General features: G+C 53.3%; 1 protein-coding gene across 5 annotated transcripts in view; it reads left to right on the top strand.

Moving 5' to 3' along the window:
• ACTL8 (actin like 8) overlaps positions 1-22,342 on the top strand; it is an 82,880-nt gene extending 60,538 nt beyond the window's left edge. For 2 of the 5 annotated variants that reach the window (XM_055574322.1, XM_055574321.1), the window contains exons 2-3: positions 18,318-18,715; positions 21,084-22,342. In XM_055574322.1, the coding sequence (XP_055430297.1) occupies positions 18,368-18,715; positions 21,084-21,833 (1,098 nt within the window). In that variant the 5' untranslated portion in view covers positions 18,318-18,367 and the 3' untranslated portion in view covers positions 21,834-22,342. The other 3 variants (XM_055574320.1, XM_055574323.1, XM_055574324.1) reach the window with 3 other exon arrangements.
• Positions 22,343-23,290: the final 948 nt, after the last annotated feature.

The raw sequence follows: 23,290 nt of genomic DNA, 5'->3' as shown, positions 1-23,290 counted from the left end.
GCGATGAGGCTGCTGAGGCTGTGGGTAGGGGAGAGGGCTGTGTGTGAGGCACCTGTTGTTCCAAAATTAAATCATTAAGCCCACCAAGAGACATTTTTAAAGACATATATATATGAGAGAGAGACGGGCTTCCCAGGTGGTGCTGTAGGTAAGGAACTCGCCTGCCAACGCAGGAGACGTGGATTTGATCCCTGGATCAGAAAGATTCCCCTGGAGAGGGCCAGGCAACCCACTCCAGTATTCTTGCCTAGAGAATCCCATGGACAGAGGAGTCGGGCAGGTTGCAGTCCATGGGGTCGCAGAGTTGGAGATGACTGAAGCTTATTTGCCTCACACACACAGGGAGAGAGACGTAGAGAATGAGCACAGAAGCCCAAAGCGAGGGCTCTGAAACCAGCAGTCCTTGGGCTCACATTCCACCGTGGCCACATCCTGGCAGTGTGCCCCTGGGCGCCGAGCCTGGGTCTGCTTATCTGTAAGTTGGAAAGCTGGCTCCAGTGCTTGCTGCTTAGAGCACCTGCAGCCCTGGGTGAAAACATACGCACAGCGCGAGGTGCCGTGTCCGCCAGGAATCCAACCTGCCCAAGCTGGCTTCACACAAGGAGACTGATGGAAGAACTGGGCGCCTCAGGAGGGTCTGGCTGCAGGAGCAGCGTGACCCAGAAACGCTCCTGATCCCGTTTCTCCGTGACTTTCTTGGCTCTGTCCTTCTTCAGGGATCTGCTCCGTCCTCAGGCGGTACTGGGGCCATTTCAGACCTGACAGTCATGTGGGGGGCCATGCGGGGCTCCTCAGCCAGATCACAAGTGCTGGGACACACTTGATCACAAGTGGTCAGAGTGCTGGGACGAAAGAGCTGAGCTGAGAGCCGAGTGAGCCCTGTCCCAGCCTCTGTGGGGGAAGAGGGGCAGGCAGGCCCAATGCCAGAGCAGATGCTGTCCATCAGGGAGGGGGCACGGGCCCCGGGGAGGCAGCAGCTGGCTGCCCCCGACGGTTCGGTGGCCTCCGGCAGGCCTTCCTGCACCTGCCTTGGCCTCATCTTCTGGTGTCATTGCCACGGCCAGCGTGATTCTCCTCTCAGGAGCCGTCCGTGGCAGCGTCCCCCGGGCAGAAGCTAGTTTCTGTGGTTTCCTGGCCTCAGACCCTCTGCACCCTTACTCCTGGCTGCCCCCAAGCCCGCACTCCGGTCTCCTCCGTCCAGTCTCTGCGTGACACACTTGAGGCCTGTGCCGCCACCTTTCAGGTCTCACGCAGGCGGCATCTTTTCAGAGAGACTTTTCTGATCAGCTTGTCCAAAGTAAGAACTTTCTTCTCCCAAAATACCTACTGCTCTCCCTTGCTGTATTTTCCTTTATAGCCAATGTTTTGGAAAACAAATGTTTCCTAACATGCACACGTGCACACACACACACACACACACGCACACACAAACGCTTCCTAACACACACACACACGCACACACACAAACGCTTCCTAACACACGCACACACACACCCCCCCCAGTGACAGCAGACCTCAAGGGCGCTGGGCACAGGCAGACCTCAGGGGCGCTGGGCACAGGCAGACCTCAGGGGCGCTGGGCACAGGCAGACCTCAGGGGCGCTGGGCACACGCAGACCTCAGGGGCGCTGGGCACAGGCAGACCTCAGGGGCGCTGGGCACACGCAGACCTCAGGGGCGCTGGGCACAGGCAGACCTCAGGGGCGCTGGGCACAGGCAGACCTCAGGGGCGCTGGGCACAGGCAGACCTCAGGGGCGCTGGGCACAGGCACACCTCAGGGGCGCTGGGCACAGGCAGACCTCAGGGGCTCTGGGCACAGGCACACCTCAGGGGCGTTGGGCACAGGCACACCTCAGGGGCGCTGGGCACAGGCAGACCTCAGGGGCGCTGGGCACAGGCAGACCTCAGGGGCGCTGGCAGGTTTGGTTTCAGACCTTGGCAATGAAGCCAGCGTTGCAGTAAGGGGAGTCACACAAATATTTTGGTCTCCCAGTGCGTATAAAGGTTATGTTTATACTCTGCTCTAGTGAGGACTTTCCTGGGGCTCAAACGGTAGAGAATCGGCCTGCAGTGCTGGAGACCTGGGTTCAGTCCCTGGGTCGGGAAGATCCCTTGGAGAGGGAGTCGGCAACCCACTCCAGTATTCTTACCTGCAGAAGTCCAGGACAGAGGAGCCTGGCAGGCTACAGCTCATGGGATCACAGAGTTGAACACGACTGAGTACTAACGTAAACTTTTTAATTTCACAGTGTAGTAGATTAGGTGTGCAATAATGCTGTGTCTAAAAAGCCAATGTACATAGCTTAATTACAGACATTTTATTTGAAAAAATACTAGCCATAATCTGAGCCTTTAGTGAGTCATAATCTTTTTAAAAAATTACCGATGTATGTAGCTGTGCTAGGTCTTACTTGCAGCGAGTGGGATCTAGTTCCCTGGCCAGAGACGCTGGGCCCCCAGCACTGGGAGCGTGGAGTCTTACTAGCCCCTGGACCACCAGGGAGGTTCCAGGAGTCATAATCTCTCTGCAATAATAACGTTAACGATCACTGATCACAGATCACTGTGATGAATACGACAATAATGAAAACATTTGAAATATTACAATAATGATCAAAATGTGACATGGAGACATGAAGTGAACAAATGCTCTTGGCAAAATTGTACCCATAGACTTGTTTGAAACAGGATTGCCACAGACCTTCAGTTTGTAAAAATGTGGTATCTGCAACACGCAACACGCAGCAGAGCCCTGCTCAGATCTGTGGACCCCAGCACAAGGCCTGGCACGGAGTAGGTGCTCAGTAAATGCTTGCCACAGGCAGCAGCTCTAACCCCGCACGTCCTCATAATAGTCCAGGGGAGCTGCTTTTCTCTCTCGCCTGCCTGCCTGCCCTTGTCCGAGGGCCAGGGCAGGAGGGCCCAGGAAGTGGAATCCCCTGACCCGGTGATCTGAGCTGTGTGGCCCGGGCATCGGTGTGTCCACTCTGGTCCTTGGGGGCGGCTGGTTAAAGTCATTGCTCCCCCAGCTGCTTCCTTTTCCTCCTCACCCTAAGCTTCCAGGATCTTATTAGCCCTGTTTACATGGCCGGGATGTCGAGCGATTAATTTTTAATGGCTTGGTTTATTGCATGTTTGAACGGTTTATTGAGTAATTCCCACATTTAAGTGATTAATTCCCCAGAGTGCAGAACGACTGGTTAGTTTTACATTAATCAGGGTTTCTGAATGCCAAGAGACAGTCAATCAATCCTTCCTGCCAGGGAGAGTAATGTTAAAATACCTCAAGGCACAATGAGGTTAAGAAAAGGAGTAATTAAAACCCTGTCTTCCCTCATGCAAATTTGATGTCTCTTTCTGTTTCTGTACTCTGCCCTGCGCCCCCAGCCCTTCCCACGGTACAGGCTCAGCTTGGACCCACATGGGCTTCCCTGGTAGCTCAGATGGTAAAGCCTCTGTCTGCAACGCGGAAGACCCGGATTTGATCCCTGGGTCGGGAATATCCCCTGGAGAAGGAAATGGCAACCCACTCCAGTATTCTTGCCTGGAGAATCCCATGGGCAGAGGAGCCTGGTGGGCTGCAGTCCATGGGGTCGCAAAGAGTCGGACACGACTGGGCGACTTCCCTTTCACTTTGGACCCACATGCTCCTTGGAAGGATCAGCACCACCTTGTAAAAAAACGTCCATTTGTGTATTTTTGCCTGCACTGGGCCTCATTGCCGCAGGCGGGCTTTCTCGAGTTGTGGCGGGTGGGCTCCTCACTGCGGTGTCTTCTCCTGTTGCGGGGCGCAGGCTTCAGTGTTTGGGGCGTGGGGCTTTAGCTGCCCTGTGGCATGTGGAGTCTTCCCAGACCATGGATCGAACCCCTGTCCCTGGCATTGGCAGGCGAGTTCTTAACCGCTGGACCACCAGGGAAGTCGCTCCACTTCACCCTTGTCCTTAGGCTTCTTGTAATGAGTCTCACCCCTCTGCCTCTGGCAGGTGGGGCTTGCCAGCACCTCGCCCCCAGGGAGGGGACTTGGGAGCCCATGCTCTTGGCCTGTTGTGTAGGGACCCTGGCTTCTGTGCTCCCAGCTTGGTTCCAGGTTTGCAGGGAAGCTGGGCCATGTCTGGTCTCGAGATAAAATGTCTGGTTTCCCCTGGTAGGCAGACAAAGCCTGAGGGAGCCTTAGGGGGTCCGCCCATGGGGGGTCAGGGGAGGGTGCTGGGGTGGGCTCTGCCTTCGGACCCTGCCGCAGAACCCCGATGGCCTGGCCAGCTTTGAGCAGGAAAGGGCTGTCAGCTGCTCTGGCATCCGAGTTTCCTGTGGTTGCTGCTATAACAAGAGACCGCAAACGTCATGCTTAAAATTGCACAGATTCATTACCTTGCTGTTTGGAGGTCAGAGCACAGAATGGGCGTCCCTGGGCTAAAGTCAGGGCTGTGTTCTTTTGGCGGCTCTGGAGAAGGGCCTGTCCCGGCCTGTTTTGGTTTCCGCAGGCTACCTGCGCCCCTTGGCTCGCGGCCCCTCCTCCGTCTTCAGAGCCAGCGGGGTTGTCGCGTCTTCCTCCCTCTAAAGGGTCGTTGTGGGTCCACTGGAGAACCCAGGTAGCTCTCCCTAACCCACGGCCAGGTGATTAGGATCCCTCGTTGCCCTTTGCCTGTATCCCAACACGTTCACGATGGGGTGGGATGTGGACGACTTTGTGCTGTGCTGAACACAGCAGCTGTGGGGTGAGAAGCAAGGTGGCTGCCTGGTGAGAGGCATGGACTCGGGAGCCAGAGACTGTGGGTTCAGACCCTAATCCAGCTCCTAATCTACAGCTAAAGCTGTGGGAAGCAGGGTGAGATGTCTGTGGCTCCGTTTCCTTAGGCATAAAACAGGCCAGCGATAGTGCCTCCTCACAGACGGGCTGTGCTCTGAAATGAGGACAGACGTGCCCGGCAGGGTGCCTGGGTTGTGGGAAGCACACTCCGCGTTCTCCAGCAGCAGAGGGTCCTGGAGACGGACTGTGGGTACATGAGTGGATGAGCACTGGGATGATGGCATCCAGCCCTTGGCACTGACCCTCCCCTGACCTCCCCAGGGTGTTTAAATAAGAGTCCCTGAGATTGGATCGGCCAAAAAGCTCGTTCGGTTTTTTATGTAGGATGTTATGGAAAAACTTGAACAAATTTTTTTGCCAACCCAATAGATAAAAGGGCCAAGTGGAGGACTCCTTGCAAAATGTTAATAACCACAGAGCAGTTCACAGGGGCCCCAGATGGAGCCCTGATGGACAAACCCTCAAGGGCCCTGTGTGCAAACGCTGCAGACCCTGGGGAGGGGAGAGGGGATGGCCCGGAGGGGAGGGGAGACCCCGGGCAGACAGTTAACGGGAGCAGGCGCAGTCGGGGCCCCACGGGTTTAACAAAAGCCAGTGTGTTCAGGTTTGCACCCCGTTTCCTTCAGACGGTATTGCTAATCCTTCAAACATCCACGAAAGGGAGGTTTTCTCATCTGAAAACTAAGGCTGGGAGAACTGATTAACCTTAGGTCAGCGGTTAATCACGGTGGTAGTTACGGCTGGGCCTCTGGAAACCCACGGGCATGGGTTTGACTCCTGATTGCCCGGAAGCCAGGGTGTCCTGGAGCCGATCGCGTCACTTCTCTAAACTTTAATTGCTCCATCCACAAACCAGAGAGAGTACTGGAGCACTGTGCCCTCGTCCGGGGCTGTGCAGGTTAAGTGGGGTAATCTGTGGGAGCACCGCGCCGTGAGCGCTCAGCGGGCGTTGTGTGGTCCGTGGAGGCCTGAGCTGCCAGGTGGAAGTTGTCTGGTGTGACGTTGCCTTTGGGAGTGAAGGTTTGATTGGCATCTCAAAGACCGCTGGGGTGGGGTGGAAGAGAGCTGCACACAGCAGCGGTGCGGGAGGGGCCTGCTTTTTACAGCAGCGTCTGCTGCAGCGCCAGGTGCGTGGAGATGAGAGGAGGCGGGAGGGCGGCCGGCGGCCAGGACCGGGGCCTCTGCAGGCGAGGGCGCGCGCAGACTTCATCTTGCTGCCCGTGTGTGGGCCTGCTTCGATGCTCTGTCGGGCCCGACTCTTTGCGACCCCATGGACTAGCCCGCCAGGCTCCTCTGTCCGTGGGATTTCCCAGGCAAGAATGCTGCAGTGGGGTGCCATTTCCTCCTCCAGGGGATCTTCCGAACCCAGGGATGGAACCCACATCTCTTGCGTCTCCTGCCTGGCAGACAGGTTCTTTACCACTGGCACCACCTGGGAAGCCTCCTTATTGGCTGTGGGAGCTGTTAAGGGGTTTTGAGCAGGCAGGGAACCAGAAGCCTGCGGAGGAGCTCTTCTTTGAGGGCCACGGGCGCCGAGTCCATATGGAACAGTGGTGCTGCCAGCGAGTTGGTAGTATTCTAAGAAATTGATTCATCCAACCCAGATGGATTTAACAAAAGTATGCCAGCGATGTGATGGGAACATGGAAGCCAAAGACCAAAACTTGTCCACCTTGGAATCTAGAGTCCTGTTTCTTGAGAGGGAGATAGCTAGACAGGAAAGTGAGTGAGTGCTTGCTTGGCTCAGTGCAGTGCAGATAATAAAAGGAGCTAACGTAAAATTGGCTGAGAACAGAGTGAGTGGTCCAGTGAAGGCTTCTCTGGGGGATGACCCTTGAGCTGAGACTGGAAGGATGGTTTCCTGAAGAGCAGGGACAGGGGTTTCAGACAGAAAGGGACGCACATGCCGGACCCCACGGGAGGAAGGGACAGGCTGTGGTCCCGGGACAGGACAGGAGAGGTCAGTGGGGCTGGAGAGCGGCGCTGTGGGGCAGGAGGTGCAGGACGGTGTGGAGAAGCAGGCCCGAGCTTAATGGCAGCGTCTAGAGTTAATTGTGGTTCTCCTTTCTCCCTCCCCTGGATTATTCCAATCAGCATAAGCCCTTAGCGTGTTATTTCTCATCTTAAAAAAACCCAGACCTCCTGGGGTCCCAGACCTCTTCACCTCTGTTGTGTTTCTTCGCTTCCTTTCATGGAGCCTGTCCGCTGGCTGTCTCCAGTGTAAACTAACCTCCCTCCTCTCATCCTTTCTGTCTCAGAGCTTTTAATTCTTAGAGACTGTTCATGCCTAGAGCTATAAGAATAGTTCAGTGCACCTCAGAGTGCACCCTTCACCCATATTCAGTAGTCACTTTTTTGACCACATTTGCTTTGAGGCTTTTTCTATATATATATGCTTTTTTCCCCTGATCTATTTGAAAGTAAATTGCATGACATTCTACCTGTAAATACCTCTACACAGATCTTCTTAAAATCAAGGATATTCTCTTTCAAAACCACAATATAGTGATCAAGGGCAGGAAATTTAACATTGAAAATATAACCCATATTCACATTTTACCCATAGTTCCCAAAATGTGCTTTTAAAAATTTATGTGCAGTGAGAGTCACTCTTCTTGACGTGTAGCTCTGAATTTTGACACATGTGTGCACGCAGGTGTGTACCCGCTGCTGCCGTCAGGGTGTGATCTGGTCCCAGCCCGCGCTGTGCCCCTTCCCCCGTGGCCTGCGCTTCCCCACCCCAGCCCTGGTGCCGGGTGACCCGCCCTCTGTCCTCGGCTGTGTCTTTCCCACGATGCCAGGTCAGTGTGGGTGGCAGCAGGTAGGCCCGACCTCCTTCACTCGGGCTGATTTTGGAAGTGCGTCACGGTGTTGTTTCAGTGGTCAGTTTCCTCGCATTACTGAGCAGAACACGTGGAATGAGTGTACCGCGGTTTGTGTATCCATTCCCAGTTGAAGAACTGGTGAACAACCAGTGGTTCCGGTTCTTAGTGATTTGCATTGGTATAAAGTGATTTTTAAATTGGCATAAAGGCTTGAATGCGAACCTAAGCTTCTACTGCTCTTCAGAGGAGAATTGCTGGGCTGAGTGGTGTATGTTTGACTCTGTAAGAAGCATCCAAGCTCTTGCCCTGATTGGGCCTTTGTATATTCCCAGCAGCAGCATGTGAGTTTCAGTGTCTCTCACCTTGTAGCAGTTGGTTCTGTGCTTAAACTTTATCTCAGCCTAGTGCGTGTGTAGCGGCACCTCAGTGTGGTTTCAGCGAGCTTTCCATCGTGATATTAGCATCTTTCTGTGCGCTCACCATCTGTGAAGCCTCTTTGACGGCATGTGCACATCTTTGGCCCAGTTTTAAAATATTAATTTCCTGTCGTCTTTTTATTTCTAAATTGACGTATACGTGACTTATAACATTATATTAACTTCAGGTGTAGAACATAATGATTCAGTATTTGTATACATTGCAAAATGACCACCCCAGTAACCCTGGTTACCACCTGTCACCACACAAAGTCACAGAACATTTTTTTGTTATGACGACTTTTAAGATTTAGTCTTAGCAACTTTCAGATGTCAGTACCGCATTGCTGGCCGCCCTCACTGTGCTGGACAGTAAAGCCCTGTGGCTCACTCACTTTGTAGCCTCTCCACCCCCTTCACCCACTTTGCCCCCCTCTGGTGGCCCCCAGTCTGTTCTGTGTGCGTGAGTTTTCATTTTTTTTATATTTCACATATAAGTGAAAGCATACAGTGTTTGTCTTTCTCTGTCTTATTTCACTTAGCATAATACCCTCAAGGTCTGTCTGTACCATCACAAATGGCAAACTTTCATTCTTTGTCATGGTTGAGTACTATTCCATTGCACACGCGTGCACACACACACACACACCTACCTTTCTCTCTTCATTTGTTCACACGTCTCCCCACCTGCTTCTTTCAAAAGAGACCCAAGGCCTCTAGATGTGTGCTGTGCCTGTAGCCTGCCCCCCGGCTGAAGCTGCGGGCGTAGCCGGGCCTTGCCACGGGAAGCCTGGCAGTGGGCTCCGGGCTCAGGTCTGTGCGGCGCCCCACAGGTGCTGTCCTGCCAAGAAGTGTCTTTGATTGTTTCAGGCCCATGAGGCCTGGAAATGCCAGCCCCCTTGGACACCAGAGCCAGGCACTCAGGGGATGTCCCCTGTGGGGGCTAAGTGTGCCCACCAGCTTTAGCAGGGCCAGGGGGAGTGTGAGGCTGGGCACGCCTGCCGGCTTCAGCAGGGGCAGGGGGTGGCATGGAGGTGGAGTGTGCCCCCTGGGGTTCGCGGGGTAGAAAGGGCGTCCACCTAGGCGGCTGGCTGGTGCCTGCATCCTGGGGAGAGCCCCGCGGGCCCCCGTCCCTGCCGCAGACGCTGCACGGCTGGCCGGTCAGGCTCTCGTGTGTGCTCCAGGCACCGGCACGCTCCCTGCCTTTGCCAAGGGTCCTGAGGCAAGTGAGGCTGCCCGCAAGCCCTTTCAGAGTGGATTCTCTAGCTAGACGCTTACCCTGTCCATCCTACTTCCAGCAGCTCCCTTCCTGTCCTGGAATACAGCAGGGACTTGCTTTTATTCTGGGGGGACGTCTTCCGGGTTCACAGTTGGGTCCCTGCTCCAGCTGGCACCATTTCCCTGCCTCCCCTCGGGGCCCCTCCTCACCCCACGAGTCTCCGTCAGCTCTCTGGGCCCAGCGAAGCCCAACGTCCTTTTTGCAAACGTGTATGTCTCGTTTAGCGTGACCCCCAAAATAAAAGGAAAACATGTTAAAAAAAAGAGTGGCGTCTCCACTCCATCTGGGATGTGCGTTCTGTTGGTGTTCAAAGCCAGCTGTGGTGGGGCGTCTGTCTGCGGGGCAGGTCCCAGGGTTGGGGCACCCAGTGTGGGATACAGACCCCTCTCTCCTCAGAGAGAAGCGCCGTACTTGTGAGATCCCCCAGCTGTGGGTCTCTGGGCCGGGGATGGGGTTTTGGGTGAGGCGGCGTCTCTGCCTCTTTGATCCTTTGTTGTTGAGGAGCGGATGAGCTAGTTTTCAGAGGGAGTTGTCCCGTATGCAGCTGTAGGTTTGGTGTGCCCTGTGGGAGAGGGTGAGCTCAGGGTCTTCCTACACTACCCCCTTGAGCCACCTCCATCTCTTTTCTGATTATTGATCTTTCGATAACTCTTTATATTCTGGACACAAGTCCTATGTCAGAAATTTGACTTGCAAATACAGTTGACCCTTGAACAACATGGAGGTCAGAGACAGCGACCCCTGCACAGTTGAGAATCTGGATGTAGCTTTGCAGTTGGTCCTCTGTCCACCTTTCTGCATCTTTGGATTCGCCCGTGGGCAGCATAGTGTTGTCGTGCGCAGTTATTGAAAAACCCGCATGTGAGTGGACCTCTGCAGGTCAGAGTCTCTGCGTCATTCAAGGGTGAACTGTATTTTCTGCCATCCTGTGGCTAGTCTTTTGAATTTTCATTAGTAGCGTTTTTCAAAAAGCAGGAGTTTTTAATTCTGATGAAGTCTAGGATACAAATGTTTCCTTTTATGGGTTCTGCTTTTGATGTTGTATCTGAGAACACTTAGATGTTCTTAGATAAAGTCATAGAGATTTTCTCTTCTGTTTTCTCCTGTAAGTCTCACAGGTTTGTTGTTGTTGTTGTTTTATAATCATGGTTTACATTATTCATTCTGAGTTAATGTTTGTATTAGAGGTGAAGAATGGGTTGAGGGTTTTTTAAACCTCTCGGAGGGATTCGGTTTTTCCAGCATCGTTTGTTGAGTAGACTGCCTTTCATCACTGAAATGTCCTTGCGTCTTTGTCAGTCAGTTGGCTATATTTGTCCCAGTCTGTTCCTGGGTGTTGTTTTTCATTGATCTGAGTGCCCATCCTTTCACCAATACTGTACTTTTTGATTATTATAGGTCTTGGAATCACATCGTATAAGTCTACCAACTTTGTTCTTCTTTTTCAGAATTATTTTGACTATTGTAGTTTCTTTGTCTTCCTATATAAATTTTAGAATCGTCTTGTTGATATCTAAAACAAAAATCCTACTGGGATTTTGAGTGAGTGAGTGAAAGTCACTAAGTTGTGTCCATCTCTCTGCAACCCCATGGACCGTAGCCCGCCAGGCTTCTCTGTGCATGGAATTCTCCAGGCCAGAATACCGGAGTGGGTAGCCATTCCCTTCTCCAGGAGATCTCCCCGACCCGGGGACTGAACCCACGTCTCCTGCACTGCAGGCAGATTCTTTACCGTCTTCGCCCCAGGGAAGCTTGATTTTGATTGGGATTAAATCTAAAGATCGATTTAGGGAGAATTAACATCTTAATGATATTGAATCTTCTAGTCCATGAACACAGCGTATCTGTTGATTTGTTTAGGTTTTCTTTGATTTCTTTCATCAGTGTTTGTAGTTGTTAGCATATTGTACTCAGTATAACATGTTTTGTTAGATTTAAACCAAAGTATTTTATAGTTTTTGATGTTATTGTAAGAAATTTTGATTTCCAGCTGTTAATTGATAGTTTATAAAATACAATTGATTTTTAAAATATTGAACTTATGTCCTGGGAGTTGTCCAAGCCCAGTTATTACTACTAGGATATTTTTTTGTAAGTACTTTGGGGTTCTTCTGCACACAGGAACGGTTTTGTTTATTCTTCTCCAGTTGATGTGCTCTTGATTTCATAGTCTCCTTGCCTTCTAGCGCTACTGGCTGGAACTCCCAGTTCACCGAGGGTGAGAATTGACCTCCTTGTCTTACTCCTGATCTTAGGAGGGAAACTGAAGTATATTATTTGTCGGGTTTTTTTGGTTTTGGAGATGCCTTTTTTTAGGTTAAGAAGATTCTCTTTTATCCCCTAGTAGTAGAGAGTTTTTATTATAAGTTTATGTTGAATTTTATCCAGTTTTTCTTTTTGCACCCACTGAGATGGTCATGTAGTTTTTCTTCTTTCTTCTGTCAGTAGGTTGAATTATATTAATTAAAAAATCTTAAACCAGCTTTACATTTCTGGGAAAAGCCCCATTTAGTTGATGAGTGTTGGGAAGATCCTCTGGAGAAGGAAATCGGAACCCACTGCAGTGTCTTGCCTGGGAAGTCCCATGGACAGAGGAGCCTGGCGGGCCGCAGCCCACGGGGTCACAAAGGGTTGGACACGGACTCAAATTAGCGACCAAAGAACAAAAATTAGCAAATTACTCTTTTTATATATTGCTGAGTTTGCTGATGTTTTATTCAGAATTTTGTTCATCAGAGACTTTGGTTTGTGTTTTTCTTTTTTTGCAGTATCTTTGATTTGGTCATCAAGGTCACATTGCCCTCATGAGATATGGGACCTCATCTTCGGCTTTCTGGAAGACGTTGTGTACAATTAAAATCATTTTTTCTTTGCTTAAATTTTTGGTAGCATTTACCAGTGAAGCTATTTGGTCTCGAGTTCTCTTCATTGGGCGGTTTTAAACTCCCAATCTCTTTAAAAATCCAATCTCTTTCATAGTCACAGTGCTGTTCAGTTTATATATTCCTTCTTGAGTGAACTTGAACAGATTATGTCTTTGAAGAAATTTCTTCCTTTCACCTGTGTTGTCAAATTGATAGTCACAAAATCGTTCATGATCACTTCTTGTTACTTTCACATGTGTGGTGTCCAAATGATGTCCCCTCCTTCCTGCCAGCAGTCCCGTGTGTCTTACCTCTTTCTTTCTCAATCTGACTAGAGGTTTATCAATTTATTAATCATTTCAAAGACCCAGCTTATGGTTTTATTGACTTTTCTGTATTGGTTCCCTATTGATTTTGTTCTTTATTTACATCCACTGCTTGCTTTGAATTTAACGCATTCTTCTTTTTCCAGCTTCTAAAGGTGGAAGCTTACTTGAAACGTGGTTTTCTTTTTCAAATATAAACATTTAATGCTATAAATGGTGCTGGAGAACACTCTTGAGAGTCCTGTGGACTGCAGGGAGATCAAAACAGTCAATCCTAAAGGAAACTAATCCTGAATATTCATTGGAAGGACTGATGTTGAAGCTGAAACTCCAATACTTTGGCCACCTGATACGAAGATCCGATTCATTAGAAAAGACTCTGGTGCTGGGAAAGATTGAAGGCAGGAGGAGAAGGGGGTGACAGAGGATGAGATGGTTGGGTGGCATCACCGACTCTGTGGACCTGAGTCTGAGTGCACTCCGGGAGCTGGTGATGGACAGGGAGGCCTGGCGTGCCGCGGTCCCTGGGGCCACAGGACACGACTGAGCGACTGAGCCCACAGTGCTGTGGATCCCCCGAGTGCTGTTCAGCTGCATCTCCTGAATTTTTAGATTCTACTTCAATTTTCAGTTTAAATATTTTCTAATTTTTTCTTTGACCCAGGTACCATTATTTTCACATATATGGAGATTTTCCAGATGTCATTCTGATTTTGACTTCTTTTAATTGCTTTATGGTCAAAGGACATGCTTTATATGCCTCAAGTCAGTGCTGCAAGGGAAAAGAGGACGCAGACAGACAGCCGCCGCCTCCAGGGGCTGCTTCTCTGGGTGTGACTTTCCTCCTCAGTCTGTTTTGTTTCCCTTTTGCTGTTCAGAGTCTCCAGGGGGCTGCTTTTTGTGTGATGTCGAACTTGTTAGTTATCCTCACGGTAGAGAGGACTATGCTGCACTTACTGCGTCTTGACTGGTACCAGAGATGTCCCTGCACCTCATGACGGGAGCCCATTCCTCAGTGTCCAGGGTCAGAAAGCGCACACTGTGTTGGTGGCCATGTTCTTTAGTTCTCAGCGCTCCCTTGGCACTGCTTGCTGTTTTGTAGAGTGCTGGAGTTTCTGCAGAGCAGGCTCCGTTCTGTAGAATCTCTCTCCCATGCCTCAGACTTTTCTCCTCCCCTTTCCAGTGAAACTCTCTTGCCTGATGGCTTCTGTGTAGCTTCATCCAGTTGGTATTTCTTTGTCTTCATCTTGATTTCTCAGCACATGCAGCTCTTCTCTTGAAGTAGTTGTTCTGCTTGGCCTTTGAGATGGCCCCTCTGGGTTCCTGCTCACCTCCATGGCCTCTGCTTCTCATCCTCCTCATTGGTTCCTCTCAAGGCCCGGCCTCCAGACCTTAGAGCCGCTCAGACATCAGTCTTCCTCTACAGCGGGTCCCCGCATGATCTCATGCATCCCCAGAATCTGCATCTCCACCCATTCGCTAGGGCTCCCCAGGCGGTGCTGGTGGTAGGGCATCCACCTGCCAGCGCAGGAGACACGGAGACACCAGTTGCTCGATCCCTGGTCGGGAAGACCCCCTGGGGGAGGAAATGTCAGCCTGCTCCAGTCTTCTTGCCTGGAGAATCCCTGGACAGAGGAGCCTGGCGGGCTACGGTCCATGGGGTCACGAAGCGTCAGACACGACTGAGCGACTGAGCATGCGTGCGCCCATCCACTGACCTCAGGTGCAGCTCCAGCTCAGGTAACTGTAAGCTCTGCCTTAAGGCATCCTCGTGTGTGTCTGGTAGGCATCTCAGACTTTTATCGTGTCCAAAATCAAATTCCCGATTTCCTCCCTATCCGAAACCTGTTCCTTCCGTAGTCTTCCTCTTTGTGAGTGCATATGTCATTCTTCCGGCTTTTTGGGGTAAAAATCTTGGCATCGCACTTTATTCCTCATCTTGTCTCACACTGCGTCGTACGCATCTTTCTTAAACACGTCCAGAATCTGAGCACCTCTCTCCTCGGGAGTTAGCAGCTTGGTGCCGCCGCCAGCATCTTTCTCGGCTTTCTGCCTCCTGCTTCTCGTCTTGCCCTCATGGTCTGAACTTTATATCAGCCCAGTGGTCCTTTTTATAACTCAAGTCAGATAGTACTCATTCCCCAATTCAGACCCTTAGTGGCTCCTCTCGGCTCGAGGCACAGCACAGCACCCCTGGAAAGCCCGTCTGAGACCCTCAGCTCCCGTCCGCTCGCCCGCCATGTCCCCCACACGGGCTTCGGGGATGCTCCTAGATCACAGCCGGCAGCTTTTGCCTCAGGGCCTTTGCACTTGCTGTTCCTTTAGCTTGGAATGATTTCCCAGGTAATCGCATGCCTCGTTCTCTCACTGAACTCAGGTCTCTGCTCAGCTGTCCCTCTATAAAGAGGTCCTGTTTAGAATAATGCCAAGCCTCTGTGCCCCTTATACTCCGTGTTGCTTTTACCAGATTTTCTTTCTCTTAATTGTGCTAATCCCACCTGGCGTGAAGCATTGATCAGGTGCTTGCTGACGGTCTCTCTCAGTAGAGTGTAAGCTCTGGGAGGGTAGGAAGCACATCAGAATGATTTGGATCCATAATGCTCAGTAGGGGTTTGTTTTATACAGTAGGTGATTCAGTAAAATGCTTTTGAATGTGTACATTTTAGTCTCCATCCTGGGGATGGGTTCCTTGGAGCCACCCAGACTTTCTTCCTGCAGTCATGGTCCAGGGGGAGGATGGCCCCTTGCTCCCCATCCTCAAGTTCCCAGGCCAGGGCAGCTGGGCCACCCACCTGGAGGTCCCTAACTGAGCAACTTGATCAAGCGTCACAGTGGACATTAGCCTGCCTGTGCCTCCTGGTTCCAGACGCCAGGGGCGAGACTGAGCAACTTGATCAAGCGTCCCAGTGGACATTAGCCTGCCTGCGCCTCCTGGCTCCAGACGCCGGGGGGAGGAAGCGGTTACGAGCTGCCCTGCTCTTGAGGTGCAGAGAGGTTGGTGCTACAGCCTACGTCCCAGAAGTCATCTGGATGCCCGTTTCTCCATCGCTCTCGGTCCCAGCAGGCAAGGGAGGAGACTGGTGCCTTGGTTCCGTCTCGCTCCTTCTCTTTGCTGTCCCCCATCTATTGTCAGAGCTAACTCGAGGAAGCCTAACCAGAGGCCCAAGGCTGGTGACAGCGGGCGGCTGCTGGCCAGGGCCAGGCGGTGGCTGCCCTGCTCTGTAGCGCCAGGTCGACGCGGCTGCAGCTCAAAAACGGAGGTAGGCGCACCGCTGGCGGAGTGGTGGCTCCGGAGCGTGGCCTCAGGCTGAGCTGCTCCAGGGTCTCTCATGCTAGACACCCACGTGCATCCTCGATACCAAGTCTGCTGAGTTGTGACCATGTGCATTCTGCAAGGGGATTTCATGTATCTTTCATTTGTCTCCACATCCACTGGGTTTGCGCCTTAATTTTTACTCAGTGAAGCCACTCTTTGTACCGTGTGCATGTGGGAGTTTGGACAAATGCAGTCGTGTGCCCACCACCGCAGCCAGAATAGAGCACCACCCCCAGTGCCCCGCGCCCCCTGGGGCCAGCCCTTCTCCACCCCTGGCTGCTGAGAGCCACTGATTTGTTTTGTCTTTATGCTTTTGCCTTTTCCAAAATGTTGTATGCACGGGAACTCCCACAGCACGCATCTTCTGAGTCTGACCTCTCACGTGGAGCTCAATGCATTTGAGAATTATTCATGTTACTGTGTGTATCACTTAGTCCTTTTTCTTGCTGAGTGCGAGTCCATTGGATGGAGATGTGTCTGTGCCTCTCCAGTTGATACTTAGCTTGTTTCTACACTTGAGTGATTATGAGTGAAAGTTCTAAACACAGGAACATGTGTTTTTGTGCAAACAGAAGCTTTTGTTTCCCTTGGGTAAATCCTTGGAGTAGAAACGCTACGCTGTGTGGTCGATGCATGTTTGACTTTCTGAGAAGCTGCCAGGCTGCTTTCTACGGTAGCAGCACAGTGCCGCACCCCCGCCGGCAGCGCGCATGGGCTCCGGGCCTCCGCCTGCGCGTCAGCTCTTGGCGTATATGCGGCTCCGGGCCTCCGCCTCCGCGTCAGCTCTTGCTGTGGTCGGCCTGCGGCTTCAGCCGTTCTCATAGGTGTGCAGCAGCATCATGGTGCTTTTGGTTCTCATCTTCCTAACGACGTTGAGCATTGTCTCCCGTGTATATTTGCCATTCCTGTATTGTCTTTTGTGAAGTGTTTAAATCTTTCACCCATTCAAGAAATTGGGATATTTTCATATTATTGGGTTTTGTGAGTCCTTTATATTTCTTGGATAAAAGTTCTTTATCAGGTATGTGGTTTGTAACTATTTTCTCCCAGTCTGTATCTTGTATTCGTTATTCTCTTAATAGTTTCTTTTGAAGAGCAAAAGTTCTTAAGTTTGATGAAGCCCCACCTCTCAATTTGCTCTTTTATGAATCAGGCTATTAATGTTGTATCTTAGAAAACTTCGGAGATCACAGTGATTTTTCTGCTGTGTTTTGTTTCAGAACTTGTATAGGTTCAGGTTTGATATTTAGGTTTATGGTCTATTTTGAGTTAATCTTGAGCAAAGTATGAAGCGTGGATTCAAGATTCTTTTTTTGCGTGGGGACCTGCGGTCGTTCCTGCCGTTTATTGTAAAGACTCTTCTTCCTTATGTTATTGTTTTTGCACCTTGTCGAAGGTCAGGTGGCATTTTTCGTGTGGATTTATTTCTGGACTCTCCACCCTGTCCTTCAGAGCTGTGTGATTATCCTTTTTGACCAATACCACATAGCCTTGGCTAGTCCAGTTTTTATAGTCAAGTCTGAAAATCAGGTGGTGACCACGCCTGCCTTCTCAGCGTGTGTGTGTTTGTAATTGCCCTCACTGTGCAGATGAGGGCACCGACCACGGTCACGATCAGCTGTGTAACCCGAGCCTCTTGTATATAGTCCGTTAGATTCTCAGCACACACTCAAACTCTGTATCTTCTCATCAGCCTCGCCTGATGCTCGCCATGTTCTTTGGAGTTTGGTTTGGGTTTAAGTCTCACCCTGGTCTTACCAGTTGTGTGGCCCTGGGAGGGGGTTTCATCTCTGTGTGCCTCAGCTGCCCTGCCTGTCAGTGAGCGTCATGGTGGCGCTTGCCAAAGGGCCTGTGGTGAGGTGAAACAGTACAGACGGTGGTGAAAAGGAAGTGGGACCGTGTGCTGGGTCAAACCCTGTGAAATTGCTGCTGTTTGATCATTTTTGATGGACACATGGCTGCGTGCCTCACTCAGCCTCGCAGCACTGGATGGGCAAGAGGGCGTCTCCTGCAGCGTGGCTTCCGCGGTTGTCGTCGTCACTCCTGTCGCTGCTCCTGTTCTCGCTGTTACTCCCGAGGGCGGTGGCCCCGCAGCTGGAGCGGCGTCTCCCGCGTGTCCTCAGTCAGGCAGCCAAAGTCCACAGGCCCGTCCTCTGTGACGAGCTTCTCAGGTCTGCAGAACGTGAGAGAGCCCCCGGGAGCAGAGATGCCCACATGGTGGGGACGGCATGCCAAGTGCAGGGGGAGAAGCTTGCTGGGAAGCGGGGAAAGTGGATCGGCTGGCCATCCAGGTGGGGCCTGTTAGGTGCACTTCATAGAATGGGAGTTTGGGAAGAACCTTCCAGGTGCAGGTTGCAGCTTGTTCAAAGGCCCGGAAAGGTGAGCAGATGAGCTCAGGGGAGCCTGAGGTTTGACTGTGGGGTGGAGAAGCCAGTGGCGGCCTCGAGGGGGTGCATGGTCACCCCTGTCCTCTCCCTCCACAGGTGGCCAGACTTGCTTGCGGAGCCCGTGAGCAGGCCTCCCCGCCTCCACCATGTCTGCAAGAACCATCATCATTGACCACGGCTCTGCCTTTCTGAAGGCTGGCTTGTCGGGCTGGAATGAGCCGCAGCTGGTCTTGCCCAGTGTCGTGAACTACATCCCCTGCCGGGAGAACCCGGGCCCCAGCTGCGCTCGGCGGCGTGTGAGTCTCGGCATCGACATCTGCCGACCCGACACCTTCAGCTACCCCGTGCAGCGGGGCCGCGTCGTCAACTGGGAGGGCGTGGAGTACATCTGGTCGTTTATCCTGGAGAAGCATCGGCTGGAGCACGAGGACTTCCCTGTGATCGTCACAGAGAGCCCCCTGAAGGAGCCCGTGGACCGTCAGAAGACCCTGGAGGTAAGGCCTTCTCTGGGCTGCCCCTCCAGGGAGCGGGCCTGACACTGTGTTCAGACCCACGTGGGCACGGGAGCTCCGCCCTCTGAAGCATTCACGCCGTGAATGCTGATTGTGCCCCGCGTGTGTGCCCAGCACTCGTGTTAGGCGAGGGGGGTCTCATAGAGGCCCCCTGGGGCAGGAGGCACAGCAGGTCAGCGCTCTGTGAACAGGGTGCGGTGGGGAGGGGGCTCTGGGCGCTCACGGCTCCATAAATGTTCACACAGCACCTTCTGTTCCTCAAAGAGCTTATGTGCTGGAGGAATGCTTGACAGTGAGCAAGTTAACAAGAATTCCAGGTAGTAATCAGTTCTAAAACCAAAATGCAGTGGGGTGAGACTGACTGAGGGGAACAGGGGAGCCCCTTTGATGTGATCAGGGAGGCTTTCCCTGGGAGGCTGGAGCCCAGCAAGCTAGGGAGGGTGGCAACAGGGAGCCGGGGGCCGGAGCTCATCGGTCTGGTAGGCTGTGGGATGTGGTTGGACTTCACTCTAAATCAAAGGTTGGCAAACTATAGCCAGTTGGTCAGGTGTGGCTTACCGTCTGTCTTTATAAATAAAGATTTATTGAGACGTGCCCGCGGCCGCTCACTTACATGTCAGCTGAGGCTGCTCTCACCCCACAGCAGCAGGACTGAGGAGCGGGAGCGAGGCCATGGCTCGCCGCTGCAGGTCTGCTAGATGAAATGCATGGTAGGCTGGGATTTCCCATCAACAGCAAGCACTGTTCCAGCGAATCCCATGTTGCATAGAATATAAAGTGAAGGGAAACGGAAGTCGCTCAGTTGTGTCCCAGTCTTTGCGACCCCATGGACTGTAGCCCACCAGGCTCCTCCGTCCGTGGGATTTTCCAGGCAAGAGCACTGGAGTGGGTTGCCATTGCCTTCTCCAGGGGATCCTCCCGACCCAGGGATCGAACCCAGGTCTCCTGTGTTGTAGGCAGACACTTTACTGTCTGAGCCACCCGGGAGGTCATAGGATATAGTGAAACACTATTTGTTGTCCAGCTAAAATTCAGATTTAATTGGGCATTTTGTATTTTGATTTGCTACATCTGATACCCTGAACTACTTATAGGAAATGTTTGCCAACCTCTGCTCTGAGTGAATATGGAGCTCCTGGAGAGCTTTAAATGGGGTGAGGGGGTCACATTTGATTTTTATTGGAAAAAGAGGACCTTGGCTTCTGTATGGGGAATGGATGGTAAGGGGACAATAGTCTGAGCATAGGAATGGATGGAGCTCCCTCCCACTGAGGGGAGCAGGTGGGCCTGTGGGCCTGCAAAGGCGGCTAGGTGGCCAGAGGCTCCAGGGGCTACAGAGCTGGCCCGTTCAAGCCTTTCTGCATCTGTGGTGTCAGCCCTGGGGACGCAGCCTGGGCTGGGCAGTTGGGGAGGAGGGGGTGGGGTGCTCTGTAAAGACTGGGGGGTGACAGGCAGGGGAAAAATTAGCCGGGGGACTTGCCAAACTCTAAAGATCAGAATTCCAGCTTTGTCCTGGTGTTTGGAAAGTGTTTATCTTAAAAAACGGGCTTCCCATGTCAGGAGGTGAGCGTCCTCCACCCGCCCCACTGCCCCCGCCTTGCCGCCTTCCCTTCCTGCTGGTCCTCCTTTCAGGAGGCGGTGGGCTGTGTGCAGCATGGCTTTCTTCTCTCATCACTTCTGTCTTATTAAAAAAAATGGTTCAGGGGCTTCCGTGCTGGCTCAGTGGTGAAGAATCCATCTGCCAATGCAGGAGACATGGGTTCGATCTCTGGTCCAGGAAGGTCCCACGTGCCGCGGAGCAGCCAAGCCCGTGACCCGCAGCTACTGAGCCTGTGCTTGGAGCCCGGGAGCCACAACCACTGAGCCCGAGCCCCCGAGAGCCTGAGCCCCACAAGCAGAGGGGCCGTCACAGCGAGAGGGGCCCTGCAGCCGCAGCGCAGCCCCGATCGCCGCAGCTAGAGAAAAGCCTGTGCGGCAGACACCCGGCACAGCCAAAAATTAAAAAAAAAAATTTGAAAACAACTGAAATAGTTCAGGCTGCAGCTCCCGCCCTGGACCTGCCCTGGCTTGCGCTGTGCTGCTCACACAGCCAGGCGCCTCAGCGCCTGCGTGCACACGCCCAGGCTCTCCCTGCCCGTCCACCAGAACGGGCTTCCCAAAGGCCGTCGTCAAGCAAGCTCCCGAGGGCCAGCCTGGCTCTTTCTGATCCTCCAGGAGCCTTCCCGAGTCCCCCCAGGGTGAGCCGCAAGGGGCGGGCGGTCCCTGGAGGACGCACGTCTGTGCCGCTTCGCGCTCTGCCTGGCACGGTCCTGGGGAGCTCGCTGAGCGTCTCTCTGCTCCCCTCCTGCAGATCCTGTTTGAGTTGCTGAATGTGCCGTCCGTCCTCCTGGCCGACCAGCTGGAGATGTCGCTGTACTCGTCCGGCCTGCTGACGGGCGTGGTGGTGGACTCAGGCTGTGGCCTGACCCGCGTGCAGCCCTTCCACCTGGGCCGCCCACTGCGGCCCGGGGCGAAGACGCTGGAGTTTGCGGGCCAGGACCTCTCGGTCTATCTCTTTAAGAGCCTCTTCAAGGAAGATTACAATCGCCACAACCTGTTCCAGCTGGACACCGTGGCCAGCACCCAGATGCATAAGTGCTATGTGCCACAGAACCTGGGGGACGAGCTGGACTTCTATCAGAGCCTGCCGGACGGCGCCGACGAGCGCAACAGCTACCGTCTGCCAGACGGCACCAAGGTGGAGCTGACCCCCATGCAGCGGCTGGCCCCCGAGATGTTCTTCAGCCCCCAGGTGTTTGACCTGCAGGGGCCCAGCCTCTCCCAGGCCGCCATGGACTCCATCGAGGCCTGCGAGGCCAGCCTGCGCCCGCTGCTCACCTCCCACGTGGTGCCCTGCGGGGGCAACACCCTCTACCCTGGCTTCACCATGCGTCTCTACCAGCTACTCGCCAGCCATTTCTTCCCCACCAAGGCATCCGTGTTTGCGGGCTCCAGCCGGCACTTTAGTGTCTGGCTGGGAGCGTCCGTGGTGGCTCACCTGTCAACGTACAAGCCCGAGTGGCTGACGAGGGAGGAGTATGACGAGGGGCGCAGGCTGTAGCCGGCTGGCCTGCTCCGTGGCCCAGCCCCCTCGGAAGCGCGTGGGGGGCTCATCCCAGCGAGAGGCTGGGCCGGGGTGGGGTGGCCGGCTTTGGAATTCAGAGGTCATGGGAGATTGTTTTAGGCTCTAGGGTTTTATCTTGTTTCAAGACTGGGATTCACCCCATGGGAGGACAGGTTGTCACCCTGGAAACCCTTAGGGGGGGCTAGTCTGTCACTGGGATGGAGCTGCCAGCTGCCATCTTCACGCTTAACAGTAGCTTGTCTTTTCCTGGCATTTCTCTTGGGCGGTCCCATTCTTTTGATTGAGTAGGTTTTAATGGGGGCAAGGGAGAATTATTTTTGAGTAGGGGATAGGGTGGGTGGGGATGGGAGAGTTGAAGTCTGTAGACCTCCCCCCTCCTTCCAGGTGAGTGCGGGTTGGTGCGGGAGGCCTGGTGCACCCTTCCTGCCCTTGGGCCCCTGGCCGAGGTCTTGTTTTCCGTATGCAAATAAATAACTCGTTTGGAAGTGCTGGTTTCTGTGGTTGTGGATGGGACAGGGTGGGCAGTCCCTCTGGGGGGACGCAGGAAGTGTGAGCACGTGAGTGCCGGGGTGGGGCCCGGGCCGCCCGTAGGGACTTCAGGGACCTGTGAGCGGTGGTTCCCCCGGAGCCCAGTGGATGAGGGCCTGGCGCGCCCTTCTCTGACGGCCGCGTCCTCCCCACTCCTTCTGGACATTCCGGTGCTCTGCGGAAGTGGTGTTCCTGTTGGTTTAGTGTTTATTCAGTCAATACCAGGGAACCTACCACGTGCCTGGTATTCTGCTGGGTACTGTGGACTTCACGGTGAAAAGATGCATGAGGTTTCTGGTTCCAGGAGGTTGGTATCTCCTGCGGGGGCACATGTGACGGGTACAGGCAGGCCTGGGGTGCCAAGGGCTTGCTTCCAGCTGGCTCTGAGAAAGCAAATGTCACGACACAGCCCTCTGAATGTTACGGTAAAGAATCTACCGGCAATATAGGAGACCCGAGTTCAATCCCTGGGTCAGGAAGATCCCCTGGAGAAGGTGTTGGCAGCCCACTCCACGTTCTTGTCTGGAGAATCCCATGGATGGAGGAGCCTGTGGGCTGCCGTCTGTGAGGTCGCAAGGAGTCGGACGCGGCCGAGCGGCTGAGCAGCGGTGGCGGGGCACGTACAGGTCACGTTCATGCTGCGCCCGCCCAGTGCGGCAGCCTTGCATCCAGAAGTCCATACGTGGCTCAGCCTAAAAAGACTTTACTGCTGGGGCTTCCCTAGTGGCCCAGCGGTTACAGTCCACCTTACAATGCAGGGGATGTGGGTTCCATCCCCGGGCAGGAAAGATCCCACGTTCCTCGGGGCCTGCTAAGCCCACACGCCACAACTAGAGCCCGAGCGGCACGCCTCCTGAGCCTGCACGCTGCAGCAGAAGTCCCTGCCTGACGGTGAAGGCGCCACG

This window comes from Bubalus kerabau, chromosome 3 (assembly GCF_029407905.1).
Source record: "Bubalus kerabau isolate K-KA32 ecotype Philippines breed swamp buffalo chromosome 3, PCC_UOA_SB_1v2, whole genome shotgun sequence".
Taxonomy (NCBI): domain Eukaryota; kingdom Metazoa; phylum Chordata; class Mammalia; order Artiodactyla; family Bovidae; genus Bubalus; species Bubalus kerabau.
The sequence above is the reverse complement of the archived record's forward strand: the minus strand, read 5'-3'. Positions and strand labels throughout refer to the sequence as shown.